The 17,476-nt window shown below is 34.2% G+C and overlaps 1 protein-coding gene across 1 annotated transcript in view; it reads left to right on the top strand.

Moving 5' to 3' along the window:
• Positions 1–17,476, top strand: part of AUH (AU RNA binding methylglutaconyl-CoA hydratase) — a 164,162-nt gene that overhangs the window by 39,571 nt on the left and 107,115 nt on the right. Inside the window, exon 4 of the mRNA XM_074200718.1 lies at positions 11,981–12,067. Coding sequence (XP_074056819.1) covers positions 11,981–12,067 — 87 coding nt within the window. The remainder of the gene's footprint in view (positions 1–11,980; positions 12,068–17,476) is intronic.

Below are 17,476 nucleotides of genomic sequence, written 5' to 3' on the forward strand. Positions count from 1 at the left end.
GGTACACAGTGAATACAGTGCCAGATCTGGAATTAGAGACTTCATCAATTCAAATATAGCCATTCACACTTACTAGCTTTGTGACCTTGGATAGGTCACTAAACTCTGCTACAGTTTCCTCATTTGTTTTATGAGCTAAGTAAACAAATGACAAACCACAAATATCTTTGCCCTGAAAATCCCAAATATGGTCATGTAGAGTCAGACATGAAATAACTGAAAAAGAATGATGTTGGAGATAGAAGTCTTTGTTGCTTTTGTTTTGTGTTTTTCTACCAGGATAGGAAGACCTTCCATTAGATACTCATAGTATGTTCCTGATAAACAGAAGAATTCATTGATTAGTAAGGGTCCTTCTAATTGGTTTTATTTTTGTGTTTACTTATTTATTTTGGCAAGGCTATTGGATTAAGTGACTTGCCCAAGGCCACACAGCTAGGTAATTATTAAATGTCTGAGGCCGGATTTGAACTCAAGTCCTCCTGACTCCAGGGCTAGTGCTCTATCCACTGTGCCACCTAGCTGCCCCTTAATTTGTTTTAAAAGAAGTTTGTGGGACAGTGAGAATAAGATCTGCCAAAGTGTAATGAAGTCAGATCCCAGCAGTACCAGTGCAGTAATACTCAATTCAATTAGCAGTGCTCTATTTCAACCTATTCTGCCTGGTCTCAATTCCATGGAGCAAGGTCCCCTCAGGTTGAGTAATTCCTGATCTCTCTTCTTTATTTTCCTGCCTGAATTTATGTATTGTGTCCTTTCATTATATTGTAAGCTTCTTGAGGACAGAGATAATCTTTCTTTTTATTAATTATATCCCTAGCACATAAAACAGTGCCTGGCACATTGTAGTTGCTTAATAAAGCTTATTAGATTTGATTATTTATTGGATAGGGGAGCAAAGGTGTGGAACCAATGATATGTGGATAACTGGGGAAGGAGGGTTCAGGAAGAGATGTGAGTTCTGAGACCAGGAAATGAATAGGATCATAGACCTCACCTATAGAGGCAGCTCAGTATCAGAAGAGAGGGTATTGGTACATTCAGTGGCTCATTGCTTGCTCTAATGTAAAATTGATTAATACTTTAATATTGCTGCTAGTTAAGCACCCATTGAATGTTATATAATCCTTCCCAGGAACTAAGAGGTGATATTGTTGGGAGGGGACTTGCTTTATTGGCTGGGTGAGTGAAAGTATGTAACCAGGTCACACAGAAGAAAAAGGACAGTCCCTCCAAGTTCACAGGTGTTTTTTTTTTAATACACACATACACACACACACACACACACACACACACACACACACACATACACACATATAAAAGTTTTATCTTCTCATGGGTCTCCCAGAAAAGGGATATTCTGACTGGTGGATCAACAGCACTAATTAGATCATGATAGAAGACAATTCTCCTTGACCTGAGTTGAAGTTTAGCAACTATTTAAGAAATGTCAGCATCTTTGTTATAGCTTTGATGTTCCTAGTGTTATTTCCACATTTGATCACTTTTTTACATTGAGAGAGCCACCATATGATCTTTTGTTATATTTCTGTTTTATGTTTTCCTTCCTTTTTTAGACCTACCTGTATTAGACTTTTTAAATTCCAGTCTTCAAGGTTAACTTAATAAAATGACCCTAAAGGCATTGAAGTAGTGAAGGCTTAAGGATTTTACCAGCAAAGGTTGGAGAGTAATAGAATCAGTATCCTAACCTTCCTCCATTCATGTTGAACTAGTTTTTCCCTGAATGATATTGGTATATTCCTTAAATTCAATGAACTGAAACCTCAGGTTGTTGTTGTAATTTGTTTATTGCCTGAATACAAAGAAATTTATGATGGCCTCTAGGGATGGTCTGATACTTGATTGTTCAGTTATATAGTCACATCCAACTTTGTGACCATTTGTAGAATTTTCTTGACCTACTAGCCAAGAGCTACTTGGAAAAGTTTGCTATTTCCTTCTCCAGTGGATTAAAACAGAAGTTAAGTGACTTGCCCAGAATCACACAGCTAGTGAGTGTCAGAGGCTAGATTTGAACTTAGGTTCTTCTTTACTCTAGGCCCAGTACTCTAAGCTTTGAGTGTACCTAGCTCTCTTGATGCTTGACTCATTTATTAGGTTGGGTAGCTCAGTCAAGGAACCTTTGATAAGCCCATGATAAGGAGGTCCAGGATAAAGCCTTTCTAATTACACAGAATTAGGAGATATGAGATGACTGATGACCTTTGAAATGAGACTAAGGAAGGTTCATATAGGTAGAAGGAAAATCAGGTGTGATGTTCAAAAAGTTTGAGAAGAAATGATTTCTTTATTAATAATGCCAGAATTTAGTAAAAGGAGGCAGTATTGTATAGTGAGTCAGGATTTGCACTGTATGAGCCTATTTGATGTAACAAACACAGGTCCCCTTCTATGAGGTAGATGTACTGACTATTTTACCCAGTGTTTAAAATCAAGATCAACAATACTAAGTAATTTATGCACATACTTGAAATGCACCATCTAGACTATGGAAAATGAGCATTTATAATAAAAGGGTTAACAAACATTGCCCTGTTGATATACAGAGAAATAACAACAAACTTATTGTATGCATGTGCTCTCAACCCAGTTTGGGATGGATTGCAAATTCTGAGGTGAGGCACAGCTCTTTACTGCTTCACTTTGTGTCTTTCCTTGTATTTGAGGCTTAAATACTCAAATTCAGTTGTTTTGAGCTTTGAAATTGTCTGGATTCATGCAGTTATTACCTATATCACACAGATCAATGAACGAGTATTAATATTTTATCATTTTTTCTTTTACTATTCATAATGTCAGAGGAGACTTGGCCTCTTCTGCCTCTTCAGTCCACATGTCCCTGAAAGGAGGTCAGTGGCCCTCTCAAATGCTGAGGACAGTGATGGTGGCAGACTGTATGCTCTTTGGAAGAGGAGTATTCCTGTTCTGATTGGTTAACAATTAATGAGAGTCTTTTACAAAGAGAAGTGAACTCACTCCAATAAGAGACTGGGAGTTTCATCATGTCCTTCTTGATCAGAGATTATTCCTATAATCCAACCACCCCCAGCCTTATCTAGATAAAGAATCTGTATCGTCCACCCAAACCGGAGCTAATTGGATGAAGAAGCAGTACCTAGAAAGAAGAGAATGTTAATCCTACATGATATCAACCCTGTTCTTGAAAAATGAAGCAAGAAAAGTTGTCAGGAAAAAGAAAAGAATTTGCGTCTCCCCAGCTTTAATAATTGGCTGTTAATATGAGAAATATTCATTTCTCTCAGAGGAAAAAGTAGTGTTATGAAAACCTTGAGAAGGAGATGGCATTAGGGGCATATTCAACAGCATCAAATGTAGTAAAGAGTTTAAGAAGAATGAGGACTGAGAAAAAAATTATGAGATTTGGTAAATATAAAATCATTGCTAACTTTAGACAGATTGGTAAAGGTTGAGTGATGAGGATGGAAACATTTTGTTAAATATTTTGGAATGAGAGAGGAGGAAGGAGAGGCAAAGAGGGTAGATGGCCTTTTCTAGGAGTTTCCTAGGCTGCCTTTCATTTTCTATCTTGCCCAGTTCATATGGATCTAAAACTTGCTTTAAAAAAACAAATGGGCAGCTAGGTGGCACAGTGGATAGAGCACTGACCCTGGACAAGTCACTTAACCTCATTGCCTTTGCAAAAACCAACCAACCAGCCAAACAAACAAACAAGACTATTTATTGAATGAAGTTTCTTTTTTTTCTTAAAACTATTTGTATAGAACTTTTAATTGCAGTCTTTTATATACCTTATCTCATTGGAGACTCAAAATATTTCATTGATGGCAAGAGATATATATATTTAAAATGCTCAATTAAGATAGATACAAATGGACAGTTAGGTAGCACACTGGTCCTGGAATCAGGAGGACCTGAATTCAAATGTGGTCTCAGATACTTAATAATTGCATAGCTGTGTGACCTTGTGCAAGTCACTTAACCCCATTGCCTTGCAAAAAACAAAAAAAAGATAGATGCAAATTTAAATAGGTTTTTAGTTGAATGTTTTGTTTTTGTATATTCCTCCCCTCAGTAACATTTAAATTTGGAAGTAGGGGAGGAGTGTACATACATATCCATATCCATATCCATATCCATATATATGTATACACACACACATACACACACACACACACGAGAGAGATGACTGAACCTCAGTAAAATGTCTTGTGTGTCCTCATTCCTACCTCCAAGGGACTCAGTATCTGCCTGGGTCTCAGGCACAAGATGAGCCTTCCATTAATAAGACAGTAAATTTCTCCTGAAGGCAGCATATCCCTGATTACACCTCATCTTTGCTCTTTAAAAAGTCAACCCCTCCTTAGTTGAACTACTTACTCTTAGGGAGCATGAAGCACCCCTGCCAATATATTCCTTTCCTTGGATTGGAGTTAGTCTGAGTCTGAATTCTTTTGAGATGATCTGTGAAACAAGTTTCTGGACCTCTTCATTTTTTTGTGGTCATGAGGAATAGGTCTCTGACTTTGACTTTATCCAACCCAAGATAAGCCTCTCCTGTCTTCAAGTACCTAGGAAGGCTTGAAGTGATTTCTTGGATTCCAGTGCCCATGGGCTTCTGGGCTCAAACTTTTTGTTGAACCCCTTTGCTCATTGTCTGCCTCTTCGAGGGACACTGCATGATGAGGTGAGTGGTTGCAGAAGGGATTTCTCAGGCTTATGGCAAAATGGAACAGTTCTCTTTCTCTCACTTAACCATCCCCCTCCTCTCCCCCAATCCCATGGAACTTCCCCTAAACTGTATCCTGCAAAATTTGAACAGATTTGACTTCCAGGACTATAAAAAAGAGACACAATTACTTCAACATGCAGACAGATAATGTATGAAATGGATATACAGAAATCTAGGATTGTTGTTGTTGTTGTCTTTATTGCTTTCTGCATGCATAGGTGCTAATAGATGAATGACCTTGAAACCTGCAGGTATTTATGTGATTGGTGAGTAGCACTGCAAAATCATTGGTCTATCTGTGTTCTTGTATCTTTACTATTATATAGTCTTTGTCCTGTGAATTTATATTTTCAGAAAGATTTTGTTCTTTCCCTTTGTATTTTTGAACTATAGTAAAGTTTTTCTTTATTACCCCCCCCCCCCCCTTTGGATTGACTGATTTGCTGTTTTACGCCAGAAAAGGTCATACTGATTTTAGAAAGGCAGGTTTAGAAGTATCAAAGAAAATTACAAGACTTACTCTTCAGAATTGGCCTGGTCCTTAATCCTTTCCTGGTTCATGAAGAAAAAGAGGGAAAAAACTTTTGTGAACTCAGTCACAACCAAAAGTTATAAAAGTTAAAATTAAGCACTGAATAAATGTAATTTTTTGAACAGAAATGTGTACCATGAAATTGATAATCTTACTATAAATTAGACCCTCCTAATTATTTTTAATCATAGATTTATGTATTAGAGAATCTTAAGAAGTATCTTGCTCTTTATCATTCAAGTTGAACTTATTTAAGAATGTAACTTGAAAATGTTTTGTTGCTACTTTTGTGAATAATATACAGAACTTAATTATAACTTGAATAGACAAAATTTTGTAAGCTGCTAAAGACTTTTTTTTGTAAGTTAAAAAGCAATTTTAAAGTATTTTTGATGCTTCCATCATTTAAAGGATACCTGAATTGTGACAATTAAAGAAAAAAAAGTTTAAAAAAGAGCTATGAGTCATTTGATAAGCTGTGTATTGATTCCCTCTGAGACTGTGGAACCCACATTTGAATTAAATTAAATGTCTTCATAAGTGTGATAATTGGGATAAATTAAAATCTAATATTAGACTTGTGCTTTTATAATCTCTGACAGTGGATTGACTGGAAATAGTTGACTCCATAATATGAAATGTTTGGAATAAATAGTATTTTGGTGAAATATAATACTATAGTATTAAATAATAACCCAAGATTCTGTTTAATACTGTTTAGAACATAGATTCAGATGAAATTAAATTCATTTTGGTCACATTTTAAGTGAGATAAAGTATAAAGTCGGAATTTATTATACTATTTGTCTTTAACTCAGATTTGTTAATTTGAGTGATTTTAATCAAGTTAACTCAGCACTATTTACCTCAGTTTATTTTACATGATTGTAAAATGCCTAACACAATGCCTGGCATGGGGCAAATACTATAAATGTTAATTGTTATTATTTTTTCCTTAATTAGATATATTTACTTCATACTTGATAATTTTACATGGGTTGATTTTCTGTAAGGTAATCTGGAAGTATATTTAACTAAATTAAGCTTATTTGATTTGGTAATTAATGAGTTTTTTCAGGTTTTAATTTTAATACATATCAACTATGATTATTAGTAAGGGTGATTTCTCTTATAATCTAGATGTTGTGAGATTAAAAAATTATACTGTTGAAAACAAAAGGAGTGAATAAATGTTAACTCATTCTGTTACCTAGCTGTTGACTTGGTCATTCTTGCTGATCACATCACTGTGGTATTTTAGAGTAGTGTAATTTAAAATTTATTGTGTTTTTAAAACTGTGGGGATTTACTTATTGATACTTAGCTTAAGAAAGGGAAGTTCTTTTAGCTAATTTATTGCAGTGATAATTGATATTGATAACAATTATGTTCACCTTACTGTGGCTAATGAGATTTTAGGCCTTTGAACATTATTTTTAGAGCTTCATTCTTAGGTTTGCTATGCCCCTAGACCATCATTAAATGGGTGCTTTCTGAGAAACAGAGTCAAGCAGCTTAACTAGTGTTTTTAATATAAATTTTGCTATTATTCTAGGGTCTGAGAAAAGATTCAGTTTAAGAAGAAACTCTTTCTTTCTAAAGTTAAAGTTAAAAACCTCTTTTATTGTTTTGTTTAGTACAGCAGTGTTATGTTAGTAAAGCATAATAATTTATGAACTATATTTTGTCACCCCAATTGGAAATACATATGTAGAAATGTATCCAAAATGTTGGAGAGTCACATGAAAGGCTCTCATTGTATAAAGGGATTCTAAGAATAGTAGAACATAGTTAATATTTGAAGATGACAGTATTTTATAAAATCTGTTCTCTATAAGCAATTTGGGATTATCATATTTATACACCCCCAAATCTCTTATTGTTGCTTATTAACCATCTTAAATCATTTGTGTAATATTGACAAGATAAATTGTGATTTTTCTGTGAATTCTTGCTGTTTTGAAAGTGAGATTATAGCCATTTTCTAGAATTTGATCTTTGTGAGCTGAATTCATATGAATTTATGGGGGAGGAGGAGCAAACTAGGTAGTGCAATGGATAGAGCAGTGACCCTGGAGTCAGGAGGACCTGAACTCAAATTTGGCTTCAGATACTTATTGCCTAACTGTGTGATCTTAAGCAAATCACTAAATCCCATTGCCTTAAATAAATAAAAATTTTTAAAAAAGAGTTTATGGGACTCTTAACTGATGTTATTCTGAGTTTGCCTTCCACATATGGTCATAAAGAAATGCTTGAGATAATGATCCATGATGCTGGCAGTCCCCTGGGGATTTACATGGCAAATACTTCAGGTGGGGTTCTCATGGGAAAGACTGGGAGAATAACAATCAACATGAACTGAGGTAGAATTCTCTTGACTCAGTTTCCCATATGTGGCATTTACAATTTATTCAGTTTCCCAGATGTGGCTGACCTTAAGCTCAGTGCAATTGACCAACTACATAACCTTTGCCTGGAATTAATATCAAAATAAGGGAATACCTTCCCCTATTTTCTATGGTAAATTTTTATAATCATGTCAGATGATAATTATGAACACACTAGATTTTGGGGGGGGGAATTTTTTTATTTGTTAGTATTTTATTTGTTTTCCAATTATATACAATAGTAATATCTATCATTTTTTCTAAGGTTTTGAATTTTTCAATTTTACCCCCTTCCCCCCCCCACCCAAGGCTGTCTGATAGTTTTTACATTGTTCTCATGCTATACATTGATGTAAATTGAATGTGTTATAAAAGTAAACATAACCCCCCCCCAAAGAAGATGAGAAACCTCAAGAATAGAGAGAGAGAGAGAGAGAAATGTACTTCAATCTGTGTAAAGATTCCAATTGCTTTGTCCCTGGGGTGAGTTGCTTTCTTTATCATAAATCTACCAGAGAAGTTGCTTGAATATTTTTCCCACAGTTGCTATTACTAGCTGTACCTCCACTCTATTTCTCTTTACTCTCATTTATTCTATTCTCTCTCTCTCTCTCTCTCTCTCCTTTCATCCTGGCCCTGTCCAAAAGTATGTGGTATCTGAGTACCCTCTCTGTCAATCTTCCCACTCTTCTCTCACCTATTCCCCCCCCTTCCCTCCCCCCATTCCCCCTTATCTCTCTCTTTCTTCTCATTTTTCTCTAGGGTAAGATAGATTTCCTCACCCTATTAAGTGTGTATGTTATTTCCTCTCTGAGCCATTTCTGATGAGAATGAAGGCTCACTTATCCCCCCCCTTGCCTCCCCGCTTTCTACTCCATTGAAAAAGCTTTTTCTTGACTCTTACGTGAAATTTCTTAACTTCTTTTTCATCTCCTTTTCCTTCCTCCCAGGACTTTCCTTTATCACTCACTGAATCCATCTTTTTACTTTTTACTTTATTATGCCATTATATTATGCTCCTTCTTATGTCCTGTCTATATATGGTCCTTCTAACAGCTCTTACAAATGAGAAAGTTCATGAGTTATCAATATCTTCTTCCCATGCCAGAATACAAATAGTTCAATAACATTAAGTTCCTCATAGTTAGTCCTTCTCTTCTACTCCTTCTATGGTTCACCAGAGTCCTGTACTTGGAGATCAAGCGTGTGAAAGTGTGAAAGTCCCCTGTTTCATTGAAAATCCATCTTTTCCCATGAAAGAGGATGTTCAGTTTAGTTGGGTAGTTGCTTCTCGGTTGTAAACTGAGATCTTTTGCCTTCTGGAATATCATATTCCAATTCCTACAAGCCCTTAATGTAGATAGTGCCAGATCCTGTGTAATCCTGACTATGGAGCAGCCTCAGTAGCTGAATTTTTTGTTTCTGGTACTTTTAGAATTTTCTCTTTGATTTGGGAGTTTTGGAATTTGGCTATAATATTCCTGGAGGTTTTTCTTTTGGGTTCTCTTTCAGGAGGTGACTGGTGAATTCTCTTGATTTCTATTTTACCCTCTGCTTCAAGGACCTCAGGGCAATTTTGCTGTATTATTTCTTGAAAAATGAAGTCTAGGCTCTTCTCCTGATCGTGGCTTTCAGATAGCCCAATAATTTTTAAATTATTTCTTCTGGATTTGTTTTCACGGTCAGTTGTTTTTCCAGTGAGATATTTCACATTTTCTTCTAATTTTTTACTTTTTTGGAAGAGTTATATTTCCTCCTGATTTCTCACAAAGTCATCAGCTTCCTTTAGTTTCATTCTGCATTTGAAGGAGTTATTTTCTTCTGAGAGCTTTTTTATCTCCTTTTCCAGCTGGCCAATTCTGCTTTTTAATCCATTCCTCTCCTCATTTGCCTTTTGTTTTGCTTTTTTTTCCTTTAGGCCTAAACTGGTTTTTAACATATTATTTTCTTCAGTATTTTTTTTTATATCTTTCACCAAGCAGTTGATTTAGTTTTCATGATTTTTCTGCATCGCTTCATTTCTTCTCCCAATTTCTCCTAAATCTCCCTTAATTGCTTTTCAAAGTATTTTTTGGGCTCATCCATAGTCTGAGCCCATTTTCTATTTCTCTTTGGAGGTTTTGGATACAGAAGCTTCGATTTTGGCATCATCTGAGTTTGTATTGATCTTCCATGGGACTAAAGTAATTCTCTATGGTCAGATTCTTCTTTCTGTTGTTTATCATTTCCTCAGCCCAAGATAGCACTTCCAAGACTTTGGGGGTTTTTTTGTGGCACCCCACTGGGACTTTTATTCCTCCAAGGTCTTATGCTCTCTAGCCTGTGCTTTGATATGTAGGTGCCCCCCATACTTCCCTCTGCCCTAAGAGCTATAAGGAGGATCCTGCTATCTTAGTATGGAAGCTCAAATTGCAACCTGGATCTGAGTGTAGGCAAACAGCAGAGTGCTACCCTGAGGGAGAGCAGAGAAATCTCCACAGTCTTCCCTGACCCCTTACTGGCTCTGGGAGTGCAGGCTGCTTTCTCCAGATTCTTGCTGCAGATTCTGCAACCAGTGCTCCTCCCTCCACACTCACTCTGTTGTGGCCGAGTTCTCTCACCACCCCTTCCAGCTGTTGCCAGTGATTTCTGTGCTGGGCTGTGCTTTGCTAGGCTGTGCTGTGTTGCAGCCATGGCTTTTTTCCCCAGCCCTGGATCCTGATGAAACACACCTTTCCAATGGAACTTCTAAGTTATCTTGAACTGGAAAAATGTATCACTCAGTCTTTCTGTAGGTTCTGCCCCTCTAAATTTGGGCTAGAGTCATCATTTGTTGGTTTTTGGAGTTTGGCGGGGGGAAGGAGTCCCTGGGAAATAACTAGTGAATTAAGTGTTTAGCTTTGGCATCTGTTACTAGCTATATATTCCAATGCAAGTTAAATTCTTTTTAATTTCTCACAATGCTGGGGAATATTTAGGTGACTGATAAAAAGATTTGTGAAACCAGACTATGATTCTCTTATTTGGTTCATTAAAACTGTTTTGACTAATAATGAAGAAATAAGGTGTGAACTAATTTCATTATCTGACCTGACTATTGGCAGAGTAAATTTAAAGTTTTGTTAGACTCTACAAATATAGAAGACCTGCTCTGATCTGGCTGTTTCCTGAGCAGACCTGAATTTTATTTTTCTATTCATCTTTCTTCCTTTTGTCCATTTTATTTGTACAGTATCCTTAACAAAGAGGATTGCCCCTTTTATTTTGCTAAATTACTATCATACCATCCATCTTTCTCCTTTCCCTCTTTTGATATTTGGCCCATGTATCCTAAATCTACTCACTAGGTTTGTTTCCTCTAGACTGGAAACTATTAAACAACAGGATAGCCCAGGATGACTCTACCCCTCTAGGAACTTCCCTATATCTCCTGGATTCCCCATTGATCCATCTCTAAGACCCATTGAGGCAGGGGCAGCTCACTGTAACCTGAAGCAGTTACAGAAGATGAGACTTCTGTCCCTGTTCTCCAGTTGAATTTGAGTTCCTATTCCTTGAAGGAGAAATTATAATTAGACCTCAGAAAAAAAGATCTTGTCACTCTCAGGGACTCAGAATCCACTCAGACCCCCAGATACCAGACAAGCCCCCTATCAAACAAGACTGTAAATTCCTATTGAAAGTACAAAATAAACCAGCATATCCCTCCCATAGCCTGAAAAGAATGTTTCTGAGTTGCAACCTCTTATCTGCATGTCTTTGATTACTTTATCTTTGTTCTTTAAAAGGTCAACCTCTTCTTCAGTTGAGCTGTTTACTGTTTTAAGGAGAGGCACTCTAGGGAACATGAACCCCTCAAAAATACCCTTGCTTGGGCAGGAGACAGTCTGAATCTCAATTCTTTTGAGATGACACACATTCCTAAGGTAGTGACTTTCTGTTAAAAGAAAAGGTTTTCCTATGTAGTTTTAGTTTAATCTAAATTAGTAAGGCAGATAACCTCTGTTATATTTCTTATTAAAATTCTGTATCTTATAGTATTTCATTTACTGTTATTACCTCATTTTAGAGAAAAGAGGTTTCATTTTAGAACATCACAAAAGCTTGTATTTTTCTAAATAAGTATTACTTAACTAGTTACTCTATATGAGTTCTAAAAATGGGAAGCCAATCATTTTATCCATGCTACTTGTAGTCATTGAGAAGAGTACTATGATTTAATACATGTTTTGAATTAGTGTTTAAGCTGTACATAAATAACAATATATAAAATATTTTACCTTTTAAAGAACTATTTATGATAAGAAATTTACTTATGTATATGTATGTATGTGCCTTTTTTAGGTGCTGACCTTAAGGAAAGAACTCAAATGAATTTAAATGAAGTTAGCTCTTTTGTCTCCAAATCAAGAGCAGTAATTAATGAAATGGGTGAGTAAGCTCATTGAAGGTGAGGTCAAAAAAGTGGCATAATATATGAATAATTTCTTCTACATAAGATTGAGCCAAAATATACTTAAAACTAGATTATTATGATCAATAGATTATTATTTCTAAACTGTGTCTACTATAATTTTGTTTTGGAAAATGTCTGTGAGAGAGACACTTAACTTACTAACCTGAAACTGTTATTTTCTTAAGGTTAGGAGGGAAAAAAAAAGGTTAATTTGTTTTAAACCCTTAGATCATTGAATAATAGCATTAAATTGAAAGACTTAAGATGATTATCCTGACTCCCTTTTTTTTTTTAAAGGATAAGAAAACTGAGACTCAGATAAATTCTCACTGAAGGTAGTAAATTGCAGAGTCAGAATTTGAATTCAGTTCTTTTGACTCTAGATTACCTCTGTCTGTTGTCCTATGATGTCCATTTTAAAAGTTATTTTTATTCAGCAAAATACATAGCCAGTATTCTCTGTTTTTCCTTTTTTTGATTACCATTCCTTAGCAGTGTCTGGTATATAGTTGGTATTTTATAAATAGTAGTTGATTGATTGATTTATTGATATAAAATGAGATCTTCCGATTTTGATATTCGGTATACTTCCCTTTGAACTATCTACTTGTTAATGAGTCCATATCACTGTACCTTCTCAAGATAACATGACAAGGAAAAATGGGAAGAGATAGATATTCATAACCCTTCAAGGTATATTGAATTTTAGCTGCCAACAATGCCTGCCTTGCCCCAATCTTTACAAAGGATTGGGGGGAGGTACTTTTCATATTTTAAAATTTTATTGTTTATTTTCAATACTTATTTTTAAAAGTCAAGTTCCAAATGCTTGCTCTTCTTTGTGCCTCCCCCACAAATTGAGAAGGCAGGCAGCATATCAGTGATACATAGGAAATCATGCAGAGCATTTCCCATGTTGGGAAAAAAAGAGCAAGAAAAATAAAGTGAAAAAAGTAGACTTCGTTCTATGCTTGGATAGCATTTTCCATCATGATTCCTTTCAACTTGTTTTGATCAAAGTAGTTAAGTCTTAAACAGTTCATCATCATTATAATATTACTATTATTGTGTCCAGTGGTCTTCTGGTTCTACTCACTTAACTTTGTTAATATGTCTTCTCAGGTTTTTCTGAAATCATCTTGCTTTTAATTTCTTGTAGCACAATAGTAATCCATCATAATCACCTACTACAACTTATTGAGTCATTCCCCAGTTTATAGATTTTCTATAATATTTTTGTTCATATAAGTCCTTTTCCTTTTTTAAAAATCTCTTTGGGATATAGACCTAGAATATGCAGAGTTTTATAACCCTTTGGACACAGTTCCAGATTGTTCTCCGGAATGGTTGGACTATTTCGTAATTCCAGCAATAGTATATCAATGTATCTATTCATATCCTTTCAGCATTTGTTATTTTCATTTTCTGTCATGTTAGCCAATCTGATAAATGTGAGGAGGTACTTCAGAGTTATTTTAATTTGCATTTCTCTAATCCATAATAATTTAAGAACATTTTTATATGACTATTGGTGGCTTTGATTTCTTCTTTTGAAAAATTACCTGTTTATATTCATTGGCCATTTATCAAATGGGGAATGGTTCTTTTTTTATAAATTTGGCTTAGTGCCTCATATATTTGAGAAATGAAGCCTTTAACAGAAACACTGGCTGTAAAACTTGGTTCCCATTTTACATGCCAGGTTTCTTTTTTCCTCTTGTTGGGTCATAAACTCTTCTTTTAACCATAGGTCTGAAAGGTAAAAATTTTCCATGTTCCCTAATTTGTTTATGATTATATCCATTATGTCTAAATCATATCTCCATTTGACCTTATCTTGGTATATGGCATGAAATGTTGCTTTGTGGTTAGTTTCTATCAGACTACTTTGCAGTTTTCCCAGCAATAGTGAGTTCTTGCTCTCCAAAATGGAAACTTTGAGTTTATGAAATCTAGATTACTGTGATCATTTCTTTCTCTGTATTGTATTCTCAATCTATTCTTCTGATCCTACTCTATTTCTTAACCAGTATTCAATTGTTTTGATGATTACCACTTTGTTATAGTTTGAAATACTATACTTGCTTGTGCAAAAAGGAAAAATTGCCATCCTGTATTTTTCCTTCCAAATATTTATTTCTTTCCTCCACTTTTGAGATTATACTTGATATCCTAAATAAACTCAGGTTACATCTCTAGTTTCATTTATGTTTAATGTTTGCAAAGCAATTTATATATTTGAAATCAATGGATCCTTAGAACACCTAGAAGGTAAGTACTTCCTATTTTCCAGGTGAAGATGCTGAAGTTCAGAACTGCATACTAACTTCCAGGGCCACACAGCTCTTATGTGTCAGATTAGTTTCTAGTAGAAGCCTCTAAACTCTCTACTTCCTGTCTTTTGTACCATAATGTCTTCTCTTCCCCCAGATTCCAATTTTTTTTCCCTTCTACAGAAAAAAAAAATCAGATTTCATGTATTTGTCTGTCTATATATATATATATATATATATATATGTATATATATACATATATATGTATATATATACATATATATGTATATATATACATATATATATATATATATATATATATATATACACACACACACACACATATACACAAATATACATAGATCCTAAATAAATTTGTATACACACAGATAGATACATGTTTCTATATGGGTATATGCACATTCATGTTTAGACTATGTTTAGGGAAAAAGTAACTTGGTTTTTTAACTTATAGACACATATATAGCACACTTTTACACAAATGTTTCACAAAAACAGTAATAGTAGTGTCAAAGCTTCTTAAAATAATTTAGAGTGCACAAATGTAAATCTCCCTTTTTAGGTCAAATTCTGGAACCTCTTTATAGTTTTCCATTTATCAAAGGACTCCAACTTTTTTAGATATATTATTTTGTCATAATCAAAAGAACCTTGTTTTGACCAGCAGTGATGGGTCAGATTTAATTAAATTCTTCCAATGATCAAATTAGTTATAAGTACACTATCCATGATTTGAAAACAGAGTCCAGCAGGCATCTTTTCTGGGGATCTGTTAAAATAACCATATATAAGCCCAGCAGCTGTCCTTTTATTTATTTATTTTTTTCTTGAGTGGAGGGGAGGTGCCTGTTGGATTGGCCTCAGAATTACTCATAGGTCTTTACACATGAGTTAAGAACTCAACTGAAAGAGACAGGTGCTCTTTTAATTCAAGAGAGTCCTTATTCACGCTGAAATATCAGATCAAATCTGGACTGGACACAAAATAAATAATTTTTATGCAAATAAAGTCAGGTTTAAATTATTGGAGTAATATGTATTCATCAGTAGATAAAACCAATGTAATAAAAAATGGTGATTTTCTCTGACTAATCCATTCAATGCCATTCCAATTAAATTACTAAAAAAATTTTCCTGAGTTAGAAAAAATAATAAATTTCATTTGGAAGAATTTCAAAGAAACTAGGGGAAAAATGTAAAGGAAGGAGATTCAGCATTATCAGACCTTAAATTATATCATAAAGTGAGAGCTTTTATGGAATGTAAAATGGATAATTTTAACTATTTTCAATTTAAAATTGTATAAAACCAATGTAGTCAAGAATATAAGGAATGCAGAAATTTTGGGAAAAGCTTTCATAGACATTCTCTCAGGCTATGATTGTGTTGGAATCTACAAAGTGATGAACTGCTTGATTTAGAAAAACATGGAAAGATTTGAGATTTGGACCTATGAAGAAAGATACAATCTAACTCTAGAGAAGGAGATGATAAGTGGAAATAGGCATAATATGGTCTTGCATATGTATGTTTATAGATTTTTTCCTATGTGTCTATTTGTGTATGTATGTGTGTGTGTGTGTGTGTGTGTGTGTGTGTGTGTATGCATATATCTGCATTTAATTATAGCCTTCTTTTAGGGTGGTGGAAGGGAAGGCAGGGGAAAATATTGTAAAGTCCACAACAGAGAAAACCTAGAAGGAAATAAGGAAAAGATGGTTTTTCTTTAAATGGAAATTTATTGTTTTATTTTGAATCCTCACATGTCTTGTTGTGTACAAGAAAATGTTTTTGTTTGTTTGGTATTTTGACTAAATGCATAAAATTTTACCAAAAGAAACCCCCTAATTATTAATGCAATTTTATTTGTAAAATCTTCAATCCAATTTTGAGAGCTTATTACTAAGAACATAATAAAAATGTTTGTATCACATTAGAAATATTTGGATGCCAATCTGTCTCTTTCTCTTTCTCTGTGCATATACATATATATATATATATATATATATATATATATATATATATATGTATTTACACACACACACACATACCCATCACGCATACATACACATATTTTCTAATTCTTAAACAGTTTAATTAAAAATGAAAAACTTTTACATTTCTGTCCTATCACCCTCTTTTTGAGGATGTATATTGTCTTCATATAATCTTGAAAGAATGAGATACTTTAAAGACCTAAATATATAACTTTTAACATTTTAGTTGGATGTTTACAGTATGAATTTGATCATAAATTCAGGTTATAAACAGTAAGATCTTTCATCCTTATATTTCATTATAATAACTCAGAGATGTTTTAGTAATAGTGACCAAAAAGTGTAAACTTCTCTTGCTCAGATTATAGAAATTTGCTGTGAAAAGAAAAAGAAGGAACCTGGTTATGACAACATTAAGACACAGAATAACCTGATATAGGCATAAGAGGAAAAATTCCTTAGCTCCATTTGATTCCAGGTAAAAGGCATAGTTAATAGCCAGTCATTTAGTAAAGTTCCATATTATTCACTGGCTATCATAGCTTTGCTCAGAATTAACCAGGTAGGAAAATTTTCTGTTCAAAAAGGAAGTAGTAGAATGGAGAAAGTAGTCAAGAAGCACCTATCTTTACCTACTTGATCATTCCCCTTGGATTATTGGTTGAATGAATGACATAGACAAACATACTTGAAATTAGAACTCAGAATAAGAACAAAACATAGTTCAAGTAGGTTTTACCAGAAGTAGTAATTTTTAATAATCACAGTTTAGATCTAAGTTATTATTTTTCTCATGTTGTTGCAGTAAATTAACAAAAGCATATGTAAATACATATGCAGTCTTATCTTATTTCTTCTTTCTAGTTTTAATTCATCTTGCAGTAGAAATCAATCATTAGAAATTAAGAATGAACACATTTTTGAATTTTACATAAGCAGTGAATACATTTTCCCCCAAATTACAGAAAAACAATAACTGTGGTAAACTTCCTGACTAGCAGTTATCTGTAATGCCTATAAATTCTCAGACAAAATAAGATCTCTTTAAATTTAAGGTCTTGTTGATTCTGAGATAGAATGAAGTAAATTTATA

This window comes from Macrotis lagotis, chromosome X (assembly GCF_037893015.1).
Source record: "Macrotis lagotis isolate mMagLag1 chromosome X, bilby.v1.9.chrom.fasta, whole genome shotgun sequence".
Lineage (NCBI taxonomy): Eukaryota > Metazoa > Chordata > Mammalia > Peramelemorphia > Peramelidae > Macrotis > Macrotis lagotis.